Source organism: Alosa pseudoharengus, unplaced genomic scaffold (assembly GCF_046254945.1).
Source record: "Alosa pseudoharengus isolate Yale_2024_CS ecotype anadromous, Long Island Sound unplaced genomic scaffold, YU_APseudo_1.1 YU_APseudo_1.1_scf_20, whole genome shotgun sequence".
NCBI classification, from domain to species: domain Eukaryota; kingdom Metazoa; phylum Chordata; class Actinopteri; order Clupeiformes; family Clupeidae; genus Alosa; species Alosa pseudoharengus.
Genome location: NW_027468664.1, coordinates 27,356,763 through 27,370,554, shown reverse-complemented (window position 1 = coordinate 27,370,554; position 13,792 = coordinate 27,356,763). Strand labels below are relative to the sequence as shown.

Below are 13,792 nucleotides of genomic sequence, written 5' to 3'. Positions count from 1 at the left end.
CCTGATCCCACCCCACCTCTCTCCCACTCACTTCCTGACGGTCTTCGCTGTCCTATTTAAGACAAAAAGACAAAGGGCCCGAGTTCGGCGGTGATGTACTGTAGGTAGCAGGAAGCTACGTCAAGACGTGGACTCTGAAATGGGCGAGACCTCTCCAAGTGAAGTGAAATTAAATAAATGAATCACATGCAACCTGTGTTAAATTCTGATCTATCTATTTAGCTATCTATCTATCTATCTATCTATCTATCTATCTATCTTTTATTAATTAACTTCGGTCTGACTCTGCCCACTCTATGTGTCTGACTTTGCCCTGGCCACAGTGCGCATGCACTGTTGCCAAAATACGCTGTCAAACTTGCACCCAAAAATTCTTAAGAATACCCTTAAAATCTGAGAATGTCTTGTGTGCTTGTCAGGGGAAGCCCAGGCCTAAAGTGAGCTGGCTGAAGGACGGTGGAGAGGTGGAGCCCACCCAGGTCAACATCCGCAACACGGAGTGCGACAGCATCTTCTTCATACGCAAGGCCGAGCGGAAGCACTCCGGCAAGTACGAGATGACCGTGCAGGTGGAGAAGCACACGGACACTGCTATCCTGGACATCCAGATCGTCGGTGAGTGCTGTTTATCAGTCTGTTAGAGGATTCATGGGCCAGGATAAACACCTCATGTCTCACGTGTGTGTGTGTGTGTGTGTGTGTGTCTGTTTTCTCTTTAGGGATGTGCATGGCCTTTGTCTGTTTCTCTGTCCATGACAAACCTGTCAGAAATGCTTCAGAAGACTAAGAACAATAAAGCATGATAAAGCCTAGTTCAAATGACTAGTGCAGCAGATTATCCTAGTGACCTTTTGACCTTTCCCCCTCTTTAGATCTTCCCGGTCCCCCGCAGTGTGTTAAGATCGAGGAAGTATGGGGGGAGAACGTGGCACTTGATTGGTCCCCTCCCAAAGACAACGGAAACGCTCCAATCACAGGCTACACCATTCAGAAAGCAGATAAAAAGACGATGGTACACTCTATCATATGGATGATAATGTGATGATGACTATATCATATGAACCTTAATGTGATTATGACTACAGTATATCATATGGACCTTAAATGTGATGATGACTATATCATATATGGAACTTAATGTGATGATGACTATATCATATATCAGGGATTCCCAAACTGTGGTACGCGTACCCCCGGTGGTACGCGAGCTGCTTCTAGGGGGTACGCGAGATGAAAAGGGCAATGGCGGACAGGTGTAAAATGAAAATTTTAAATCTTTTGTAATTAATTCATGAATAAATACATAATTTCGAATCAGGTCATAATGATATGGAAACATGAAATTAAAGGATATCATTTATAAACTCTGTATGTGTTCATCAAAAAAGGGCAGCTTATTAAACATGACGCCTGGAATAGCTAGAATGCGTTACTTTTGAATGTGTTGGATGGTCCGTGGTCCGTGGGGGGAAAGTTTCGCGGATATAACAGGTTTTTGAAAACAACAAAAACAGAAAGGAGGGAAGGAGCAAAGCTAGGAGTTATTTCAGATGGGCAAGAAAGGTAACATTAAGCTAGGCTTTACATTTAACAAACTAAAGGTAGCCTAAGTTTAGCCTTTCTAGGCTGTATAGCCTAAACGAATGCATCCTTGTCAGGCGTTGTAGGCCTATTACAGTATAAGATATTGTATGTGGATGTAGTTAGGCTACTATGCAGGCTACTTTTCATAACTTTTTAACTGGGGGGGGGGGGTACGCGAGCCGAGTATAGAATGAGTTACGTTTTTATGTGTTTATGTGTCGGATGGTGGGGGTACGCGAGCCGAGTCGGAATGTAGGCGGTGGTACGCGGGGGGAAAAGTTTGGGAACCGCTGTCATATATGGACCTTAATGTGATGATGACTATATCATATGGACCTTAATGTGATGATGACTATATCTTTGGACCTTAATGTGATGATGACTATATTTATGGACCTTAATGTGATGATGACTATATCATCTGGACCTTAATGTGATGATGACTATATCATATGGACCTTAATATGATGATGGTGATAAGTGTCATGGTTCTCTCTCTCTCTCTTTGTGTGTGTGTGTGTGTGTGTTTATGTATAAAATAGACTATGTATGCTGTGAAGACTGTATTTGTTTTTCTTTCTCTTTATGTGTGTGTGTGCGAGTGTGTTCATAAGTGTTATAATGCCCTTAAGTAACTGTGTGTGTGTGTGTGTGTGTGTGTGTGTGTGTGTGTGTGTGTGTGTGTGTGTGTGTGTGTGTGTGTGTGTGTGTGTGTGTGTGTGTGCGTGTGTGTGTGTGTATGTACACTTGAGTAACTCTACCGTCCCTTCCCAACCCCAGGAGTGGTACACTTGTATCGAGCACTACCACCGCACCTGCCTCACCATCACTGACCTGGTGGTTGGCAATGAGTACTTCTTCCGCATCTACGCCGAGAACATGTGCGGCCTCAGCGAGTCCGCCACCGCCACCAAGGACAGCGCCCTCATCGTCAAGCAAGGTCAGTCCCTACTCCGCCTCTAGCACCCTACAGCATATGACATCCTGCTTTGGGAAGCCGTATAGTTATGATGAACTGACTGATGATATTAACTATATGGCTTCCCAAAGCATAATAATATATATAAATATATATATTACGTTTTTTTCCTTTTGTCTATGAAGTGAAGTTTAATTTGTTGACAAAAGGAAAATGCAATTAACCATTTGTCCATCAAATGAAAAGCACAACAGTAAATTGAGTGCATCACATGATTCCGTTTTGTTGTCTGTTCACGCAAGAATATGCAATCTTGTTTGTGTTTTTTTTTCACGGGCAAAAGGTATTGCAGTGTTACATGGTTATGTAATAAATCGTTTTTTATATTATTAAAAGGTATTTCAGTGTTACATGGTTATGTAATAAATCGTTTTTTATATTATTAAAAGGTATTGCAGTGTTACATGGTTATGTAATAAATCGTTTTTTATATTATTAAAAGGTATTTCAGTGTTACATGGTTATGTAATAAATCGTTTTTTATATTATTAAAAGGTATTTCAGTGTTACATGGTTATGTAATAAATCGTTTTTTATATTATTAAAAGGTATTGCAGTGTTACATGGTTATGTAATAAATAGTTTTAATAGTCTGTTACTCTCCACCTGTCACCTTAAATCAAAGAAGTATATTGTTAAAGAGGTGGATATAGTGCAAGAGACATACATCTATACTTATTTTATTTATTATATATCATAATGTACAGAGTAAGGCAAAATAGTATATTTTGCCTAAATACATTTTTTGAAGTAATTGTTAAATTGAAGACTTTAATATAATTGATTACATTAAGTACATTGTAAAGGTTGGGGGAAAAGCGTGTGGGTGTTGACACTTCCAGCTTAAACAGAGAAGAGACTTACACACATACCAGCGTCACATCTTGGTGTGAACATGGTACGATATGTTGAATCTCATACGCTGTATAAGATTTGACATATGCTCCTAAAATCAATTAATAAATCAACTCTCTAGAGAGCTCTGTTATTTAAACTGTTCTGATTCTGATTAAACAAAAAGCCATGTTGTCTCTTCCTCATCACACATCATAAAGGGTCCAACCCACATGATACAGCATTCAGCCGGTATCATGCACAGCATCCGTCCTGTTCCCTTCCTTCCCACCCTTCCTCCTCCTCTCCTTTCTCCTCCTCCTCCTCCTCCTCCAACCCTCCCTGCTCTTGCTCTGCCTGTGCCTCTGGCTCCTCTTCCTCTGGCTCCGCTTCCTCCTCCTCTTCCTCCCTCTCCTCTCGCTCTCGTTCAGGGCTCCACCTCAAGCACCCCGAGTACATCGACCGCGACTTCACCGAGCCGCCCAAGTTCACGCAACCACTCAACAACATCTTGGCCATCGCCGGCTACAACGCCACGCTCAACTGCAGCGTCAGGGCAAACCCCAGGGTAGGTGAAACCGCACAGCCACCCCTCATCTCACCCCAAAATGCCACCCGTGCCTGACTGGAGGGGTAAGTCTGGGGCATGACCGGGGTTGTGTTTGGTTAGCGCACAGGTAAGTCAACTCAGTTGCTGGTGTGGAATGTGCTCTGTTTGAACTGTGAGATATTACGCGACATGATAAGAGCCACACACACGGTAAACTGATGACCACAGGAATGTTTGGAGAGAGGCCTTTCAGTGCAGTGATTCAGACTCAGACTTTAGGTTCATTTTTTGGTGAATTTGTCTTTTTCTGGGATAAGCTTTCATCGAGCGTCGGAAATTATTTCTTTAAAATTTGAATATCTACCAGACACTAACAGATAAATGGTCAAACTCACCAGCCACTTAAAAGTGAATCATTTTGTGTCTGAAATCTACCAGACACTTTCACATTTTACCAGCATTTGGCTGGTGGCTTGAGCTAATTCTGGTACTGGCTTTCTTGTATACAGATCTCCAATACATTAAGATACTAAACACTACAAAGAATAGTGCTCATATTGTTTTTATGGTGGTCAGAAGACATTTTGGAAGAGCATTTGTTGTTTCAGATTAAAATAGTTGAATTGGTTTGTCCGCCAGATGCTTAGGCCTACAGATATTGGCTACATGTACATGTACAATTATCTTATTATGCAGGGTAATTGTTTAACATATGGGGATAGTATTGACTTGAGTATAGTATTGAGCATTCAAAAGAAAACTGGGTGTTTCAAATGTGTACAACAATAATCAGGCACCTCACTCATAGGTGCCCCTGCGTCTTACTGCACAAAGGAGGTTATGTGTACAATACATCACAGGGTTTCTAATACCTGCTCTAAGATGTGATAAGCTCAACGGGGTCCATACCTTTAGATTGGGCATGAGGTGTTTATCCACACACACGCACACACACACACACACACACACACACACACACACACACACACACACACACACACGAGGTGTTTATCCTGGCCACAGACTGAGGTCATAGTTTGGGTCATGTGTAAAGCTCATGGGTGCCCCCATCCTAGAAGTTCTCAGAAAAACAGAAGCGCACTGGCAGAGAAAGACATAAACTGAAACAGAGATGTGTCTAGAAGTAAGACAGTGATAAGTAAGTAAGACAGTGAGAACACATATATGTGAACACACGTGTGCAGACACACACACACACACACACACACACACAGGTACAAACACACACACAGACATTTACAAATAGAAGCACATGTCAAAGAAAGAAAGAAAGTTAAAAGTTATGCGTACGTACGACACACACACACACACACATTTACAAATAGAAGCAAATGTCAAAGAAAGAAAAAAAGTTAAAAGTTATGGGATATGGGTTAGAGTGGACATGCGTACAACACACACACACACACACACACACACACACACACACACTGGATCACTTTCAGGCAGCCTTTGGCCTGTGTCTCCTTTTGACAGTGATGTAGCCCAGCAGATGCAGAGTAGGATACTTTTAGCCTAAGCCTCCGCCCTCCATAGCGGCAGAACACTGCCATGGCCCTGAGCACAATGACTGTCCAGCGGAGCCTAGAGGCTTAGCGTGCTCTCTTTGTGTGCAGGAAGATTTACTGTTCTTCACATGAAAGTTAATTTCTAATTATATACTTGCACCTTACTCAGTTTGCACTGTGTGTGTGTGTGTTTCTCTCTCTCTCTCTCTCTGTGTGTGTGTGTGTGTGTTTGTTTGTGTCTGTGTACAATGTTGTTTCTATGTGGGCTCCAGCCCAAAATCATCTGGATGAAGAACAAGATTGCAATAATAGATGATCCACGCTATCGCATGTTTAGCAACCAAGGCGTCTGCACCCTGGAGATCCGTAAGCCGAGCCCCTATGATGGAGGAGTCTATAGCTGCAAGGCCATCAACGACCTCGGCGAGGCTCAGGTGGAATGCAAGCTGGAGGTCAAAGGTTAGAGTGTGTGTGTGTGTGTGTATGTCAGAGATAAGTTTTGGAAACAACTTCTAGCTGTGTATTGCATTTGTTTCACCTCTATGTTATGTTAGGAGTTGTTAAATATGTTATACAATGAAGGCTTGTAAGTTTGACAACATACAACAATGTCCTTTGTAGTCTCTCAGATCACTTATTTACTTTATAACAATCCGAGTTCCCTTGTCTCCATGTCTGCTGTTGACTGTGCTGATGAAGTTTCTTTCATTTTATCAACAAAATCATCCACAGGCTTTTCTCAGCAGCACCCACCTCTGATGTCCCTAGACCCGAGCGTCTTAGTGAAACTTTTAGCACCTTTTCTTGCCATCTAATCTCAGTTTTCTTCCCAGTTTGCGGATGGCCGCATCAGCCAGCTCTAATACTGTATGTTCTATTTAAGTTTTTACCCCAGCCTAGGCCGTTTATGTCCACAGAGCTTTGCTCTGAGAATGCCCATAGGCACATACAGGAGGATTTATATTTAATGAAGGTGTCCATTCCTTTTGTTAGACCACTCTTGCCATGTGCTAATTAATCATTGAAAGATTTTTTTTTTCCCATGCATTATAACGGCATGGTAATGAAAATAAACATCAAGACCAGTATCATCCTGTAGTCTATCATGGAAATTGTACCTTCAATTTCCACTGACGTTTTTGTCATTTAACATGATTCAGTTCTAGCTACCATTCCAAACATATTCATGGGGGAAGCAGTCAGAACACCTCTTTCTAAAGCAGAACATATGTTTAAACCAGGGTGTCAAACATAAGGCCCGGGGGCCAGATCAGGCCCGCCAGCAGGTTTCATACGGCCCCCCAGATGTTCTGGGTAGGAAGGGGAAATTTGAAAAAAACAATGTGTAATACAGTGTTCCTACGCAGTATGGAAAACCTGGAAAAGTATGGAATTTGATTTTAGTAATTTCCAGGTCTGAATAAGTATGGGAAAAAAAACAAGGGTATGAAGGAATATTTGTGTTTCCACAATTGGCTATTGCATCTACAGTACTAATCACCTCACTCGGGTTATAATGAACCATTCCTACTGCTGTGTAGCTTAACTGACAGTCCACATCGTCAAGATACAATTACACGGGGGTCCTCAGAAAAAAACCCTGTTCACTGGTATGTTTGCGTAGCTCTGCTATTTTCGGCTAAAACACTGGTAGACTTTTTTGATTTTGTAAAAGTTACCAAGATATGGATACTGCATTATCTAATAAACTGTTATTGCAAACAAATCATAGCCTATTGTTTACGGTGATTTCTGAGGCATCTGCCATCAGTGCACTAGTCTCCAACATATGTAGTAGGCTATGCTGTATCTACAGAGAACTAAAAATGTGAGTGCACCTTCCAACACAGCACTTCCTCAACGAAAAGTATCCAACAGTGGGCAAGTGTTTTCTGAGGGCTAATAAGTTAATAATATACAGCTCTTCACAATGCTAGTAGAACGCTCCATTGACAATGTCTAGAATTATGGTCAGAAAAATGTATCGAGAAGTTTGAAAATTTGAGTATGGAAAAAGTATGGAATTTTGAAATGGAAAATGTGTAGGAACCCTGGTAATAAGCAATATCTCTATGATACCTTGATTAAACCTAGCACTACAAACCATCCTCAGGAAGGAAGAGACATGGAAGAAGGTTATTTCAAGAGAGAAATAGCATTAGTAGCACATGATTTGTACTTGTTTGCTTATAAGTGGATATGGAAAAGGAGTATATCAAACAACACTCATACCCATGCAGAAAAATGGTAATGACCTTGACAATGACGGCCCTCACGAGGTCTCATTCCAACAAATCTGGCCCACTAGCTAATATGAGTTTGACACCCCTGGTTTAAACAGTCGTGCAGAAAAGGCAGTTCATTTAGAATTCATCTTATAGTTGACTGGGCAAATTCATGTATTGTACATTTCATTTTTTTTAGTGTTGTGAAGTGTTATTGTATTTTCTTTTCCATGGTTACTTTTTTCATTATACCTTTGTGTGATAGATATCGTCATAATTGTGTATTTTGTCATATACCAGAGTTGGTATCGATTCAGTAAATTCAGGAGATGAATCTCTACAGAGACCGGGAGGTGTCATCGCAAGATATTTCTTGTGTATTGAGAGAAGTTGTCTTTGTTTTAAGGCCTGAACCATGTCCAAATAAAAAACTAATTTAGTAGATTGCACACACCTAAATAATATTTTATGTGAAGAGTAGCATTTACATACTGTACACACACACACACACACACACACAGATACAGTGCCACCGAAGTAGGCTACCCTGGTTGTTGCCCGTTCACTTTGGCCTGTAGAAGGGAAAAAAACGGTGCAAATGGGTGAAAAGTTGGTATTACATTTCATTCAAAGTGGTATTAAAAAGGTCTTAAAAAGTCTTGAATTTAAGTTGGAGGATTCTGGGGATACCCTGTTTACTAAATTGTGCTTTCAGGTTACTAGATTGAACACTTGGTTTAGTACTACTGTACTTGTTTTAGTACATAGTGTGCGGTTTACTAAATAGTGTACTGATTTGACTAAATCGTGAACTTGTTTTACTAAATTAAAATTAGAGCACAATTTAGTCAAATGAGCACACTATTTAGTAAACCGAGCGCACAATTTACTGAAACGAGCGCAGAATCTAGTCAAATGATAGCAAGATTCAGTAAAATGAGCACACAATTTAGTAAAATGTGGATATGTTCTCTCAATGTACAAAAGAAATTACACCTCCCGGGTTCCGTAGACCTCCGAGTTCAATGAATAATAATTCAGTTCGATTTTGATTCATTTTGATTCGATTTTCATTTCCATCGAATCTCAGTTCATTTCCAGAATTGACTGAAAGTTTACTGAAAAAGTCACGTTGATCCCAACTCCCGACACCGATAGCCTCATTCATTTGTCAATAATGATGTTTTAATTTCAGTGTGTCTCCTACGAAACACATTTGAATAACTCCTTCACGTAAAATATTTAATAATAACTAAAGTGGTTGGTGAAACTCCCCACTGGAGCGCACATAACTCCCTCATGTAAAGTGTCTCTAACTCCCCTGTTCTCTTCTCTCCCCTTCAGTCCCTGTGCAGGAGTAGTGTATGTTCTCATTAAAGGTAAGCTTTCATATGGTTATGGCATATGAAGCTTATGTGTCATTCATTTGGAACCTCTTCAGCGGCTCATAATCCCGCTCTGCTTTATTTTGCTTTCTCAGTTGCAGTTACACTCTAAGGAAAATGAAAAAAAAAAGTTTATTCAGTTTGTCCCTCTTGACAAAGAAAAATGGTGCAGTGTTATCTAAGATTTGACTGTGGATGTCTTTACGACCGGAAATTTGTTCTAGTTTTCAGAAAAGCTCCCTAATTTGATTTCAGTTGTCATTGAAATGACACTAAGCTGTCTTTGGAACAACCTGTACTACTTGTACTGAATTAATTCTCTTTAGAGTGTAACATCATCAAATGTGTACAATCCATACATTGCATGATAACACATCACAATGGGTACTAGGTTCGCTACTAGGATCATATGCTGCTTGAGCGCTTTGGTGTGTCCAAGAAACCCGTTTTTTTTTTTTTTAACAAGGCTGGGTATATGTCACTTGGTGGAATCAGTGAACTTTCACTGATACCTCTATATCAGAATAACACACACAGTTGCTGGTCCTGTCAGACTTGGCTACCAGAGAGAGCCTTGTCTCTGTGCTCTGTGTAGCGGCTGATTTGCTGCTCTATATATCGAATCTCTGTGTTTCCTTGGTAACCGTGTGTTCCTCCCATAACAAATACCAACAGAAAGGTGAGTAAGCATCAGCCTAGACCACATACTGTACCAGATAAGGGAGGGGATTTGCTCAACCTTAAAGGCCTCCAGTCATAGGCACCGACATGAGTGCGGTGCAGTCCGCTTTCAATGTTCGATTGTATTAGACTCCATTGTTCCCAGTACAACCCAGCACACCACTGCTGAACCCTTCCGCCACTGCCTTGTAGATTATGATTTAGTTCTCCTTTTTTTTTAGCCATTGCGTTGCTCAATAAAATCCATTGTTTATTGAATACTTGTCAGCTGAAAATTTCGCTGCTGGTATGGGCAAGTTGGCGCTTTTATGTCGGCGCATATGTGCTGAGGCCTTAAGGCAGCGACATACTATGCACGACATACTACTGCATTGCTCTTGCTATTGGTGTGTCATTTCGACAGTATACTCAACAATCTATCACCCCTCAACAATCATCCCTGATGTTTCAGATTAGGTTATTTTGGCAAAAACAGTTATTCCTCAGAAGCCTCAGAAGTAAGGCATTGTATATTATTGATGGAGAGTCACTTATGCACTTACAGTATGCAATATAGCTAGCCTGGCGGGCCATCCTATATCATTGACATGTATAGTCTGGCATCGAATCATTCACCTCGCTTAATCCAAGGGGCGGGCAGAGAATTGTCTTTCAAACTGCCTAGGCATGCAATAGGCCAGCGCTACGACCATATTCGTATCCGGTCGGCAAAACGGCAAATACATCCTTCTTCGAAAGGAATGACTTAAGTGCATTGTGTTGATCTACTTTCAAAGAAAAGCACAAGTCCAACTCCTCCAAAGTTGACGCCAACGCCGATTTAAACAACCGCTCTTCGTTTGCCATAGCCACCTTCCTTGTTGTTCACCGTCGCAGGATGTCGTTATCCTGTTAAACCCGCCTTAAGACTCTCTAACGAAATAGAGCGCTGTGATTGGCCGTCATCCACGGTGTTAAGCCAATAGAAATTCCTATGGTTCGATACTAGACGTACAAGCTGAGCAAATTAATTTGTCGCCGTTAGGGTGCGTCTAGATTTCTAGGCTACAATATAGCTAGAAATAGAACAATCCTTTTTTCAGAATTACATTTTGAATACAGTAGTCTTTAGATGAAATGTATCCATACTACTGATTAATGAATTAGGTAAGGACATGAATCTGGTGTGTCAATGGTATTGAATATATATATTTATACAATAGAGACACTAGCCACGTTTACATGGACACTTCCATTCCGATTAGAAATGGAATAACGGCTCAATCAGAATAAAAATTGTCATATAAACACCTCAATCAGAATGAAAATCCGATCCAAATTTTCCTTTTTAAGGAAAAGTAGGCAACAACTACCCTGGAATCCAGGGTTCTGGATATCAATATCAATTTGCTCAGCAAGAGACTCTGGCAATAAGTAATGATGCATGTTACTTTTGCCCCTTGCATCGGGGGGAACCAATCACATCTGTGTATCTGATATAGGCGGGCCAGAGGCGAGCTAAAGAGTTGGGCCATTACATTATTCGTGACCAGACCCTTAATCTTTCAGATTGGGGTCCTCCAGGCTAGGCAACAACGGCTATTCCCATCAAAGATTCTAAAGCGCTTGAGAGCACCTGATCGGAATAGAACATACCCCATGTGAACAGAAGGCACAAATGTTTCAATCGGAATAGTTTAATCGGAATGACAAAAAAACTGTCCATGTAAACGTGGCTAGTCATGCACTTATGCAATATAGCTAGAAATAGAATAATACATCTACAGAATTACATTTTATATAAAGTAGTATAGTGTAGAACAATAATTCTGCAGATTTACAATTTGAATAGAGTAGTCTGTAGATGAAATGTGTCCATATTACTGATTAATGAAGATAGGTTAAAGGTCATGAGCCTGGTGTGGGAATGGCGTTGTCCGTGCTTTTAGAGAGCATTCGCTAGTGCCATAGAGTTTTGTGTCTTTGGTCTGCGCTTGTTCTGGTTCCACTGATTGTGATTGTTCAGTTTCTCTGTAACCTCCCTGTCTGTCTTACACTCTCTCTCCCCTTTCTTTGTCCTGATGTTCTTTCATCTACAACTCTTTCTGCCCGTTACCACCAGTATATATGTGAAACACAAAGCCGTCTTGCTGTTTTCTCAGTGCGTTAATTCAAAAGTGAATACAATTCAGTGCTAGTTCGGTTATAATGTGCTTGTATGGACACTCACTGCTATGTTGATTCTTTCTGTCAAAACATCTATCCATCTATCTATCTCTGTCTTTTATCTTCACTATCTGCTTCTTTGTCTGTAGTTCTCTGTCTCCTCTTTCTTGCTTGTTCTGTCTCTCTGACACACGTCCTCTGAAAACAATCTGTGCTACTCAATAAACCGCCCCCCAACAAACAACACCAACAACAACAAAACTATAACTTCCTGTCTGAGCCTTTGGCCGCTGTTGACCTGCATCTTACTTCTCTCTCTTTCTTTCCACTCCCACCTTAGGCGGGTACACCTTCTTTGAACTCATGAAGAGGGGAGTGCCCTTACACCTGATTGACAAGTACATGAACGAGACAAAACAAGAGAAGGCACCCGAGTGACAAGCAAATTCCCCTGAGCTACTCATAGCCTTCCGACACCCGTGGCTCAACCAAGTTCCTTCTCAGCTTCTAGTGTACCAGGGTTAGGGGGTGGGAGGGAGGGGGGGTGGTAAGTGGGGTTGGGTTCCGAATGTGGAAAAAATGGAATGCTGTGTACAGATGTTTTCATAGTTAGGCATATATAGAAAAGCCAAATATAACCATGTGCCCACAGTATCTTTCCTTACGAAAAAAAAAAATTAATTCATGTTACAAAGAGCCCACATGCATGTCACCAGTGGCTTTGACTGTAGCCTCAAGTTAGCTGTGGAGAAAAAAATATACCCAGCATGTGTAGTGTTATTTATTACTTTTCTTTTTGCTGGATGCTGGCAGTGGATCAGGGTATTAATGTGAGGGATCTGCAGACAGGAAATTGTTTTTTTGTTCTCTCTCTTCCCTTTTCTTCTTTTCTGTTGCGTCCCCAGAGGTGGGCACTGAATGTATTGGAAGTGGTTACAGATGCATCATAAATATATATTTTTATCATATTAAACACAGAATGTATTATTAACATCCTGTAATGACATGGGAAGAGTTTCAAAACAGTGGTCATTTGATGAGAGATAGTCATGGGCTACACAATGTAGTCTGCTGTTGGATTTTTTTGAAGTCGGGCTATCTAGTGGTGGGTTTCAGATTGTGCAGGTTTAGTATGTGCACTTAAAATACACAGATAAATGGGTCACACTTTAACTGGATAGTCTACTCACAGACTATCTACAGATTAGCAAAAAAATACATGGTTAAGGGTAGGGGTTGGATTTAGTTAAAGTGATGTTCAATAATTGTTCAAAAACAATTTTACATACTGAACTTCATACTGAATGTTAACAGATGATTTGTTAAGTCACTGTGGGAGGACTATCCAAGTAAAATGTTACCGATAAATGTTATTGTTATGTTTACTGACAGGTGTATCGCACTGCATGCATCTACTGTCCTTTGCCTGAAGGGTGGTTCTGTTATTTAAAAAAAAAAAAAAATGAAACAAAGGCGGGGACGATTAAGGTCCTGATTGCATGCTTTCAGTCCCTGGATTTGTAATTTCCTGAAATGAATTTGAAATAAACTTCCCATATGCAGTGAAATGTAATGGATAATTGTTTCTTTCACTATTTTAAAATAATAGCGCCTTTCACAGTCCCAAGGTCACAATGCACACAATATACAAAAGAAAAGAAAAAAATACTATGAAAACAAAGACACATCACGACATATCAAACTAAATTGAATCTACTGAAATGTTTTGAAACATATGTATAATAGCTATTGTTTGAATTAAATAATATATTTCAACATATTTTGTAGCCTATAATACCATACCAAACCCCCCCCCCCCCCTTTTTTTTTTTTTACAGCCTATAGGGCACATTTTAAAATCTGTCATATTGGCCTACATA

At 40.5% G+C, this 13,792-nt stretch overlaps 1 protein-coding gene across 1 annotated transcript in view; it reads left to right on the top strand.

The window, feature by feature from the left end:
- The window catches only part of mybpc1 (myosin binding protein C1), a 52,689-nt gene extending 40,262 nt beyond the window's left edge, over positions 1 to 12,427 (top strand). Inside the window, exons 29-34 of the mRNA XM_076296985.1 lie at positions 420 to 615; positions 873 to 1,012; positions 2,365 to 2,524; positions 3,829 to 3,965; positions 5,749 to 5,935; positions 12,253 to 12,427. Coding sequence (XP_076153100.1) covers positions 420 to 615; positions 873 to 1,012; positions 2,365 to 2,524; positions 3,829 to 3,965; positions 5,749 to 5,935; positions 12,253 to 12,350 — 918 coding nt within the window. The 3' untranslated portion in view covers positions 12,351 to 12,427. The remainder of the gene's footprint in view (positions 1 to 419; positions 616 to 872; positions 1,013 to 2,364; positions 2,525 to 3,828; positions 3,966 to 5,748; positions 5,936 to 12,252) is intronic.
- The last annotated feature ends 1,365 nt before the right edge of the window (positions 12,428 to 13,792 follow it).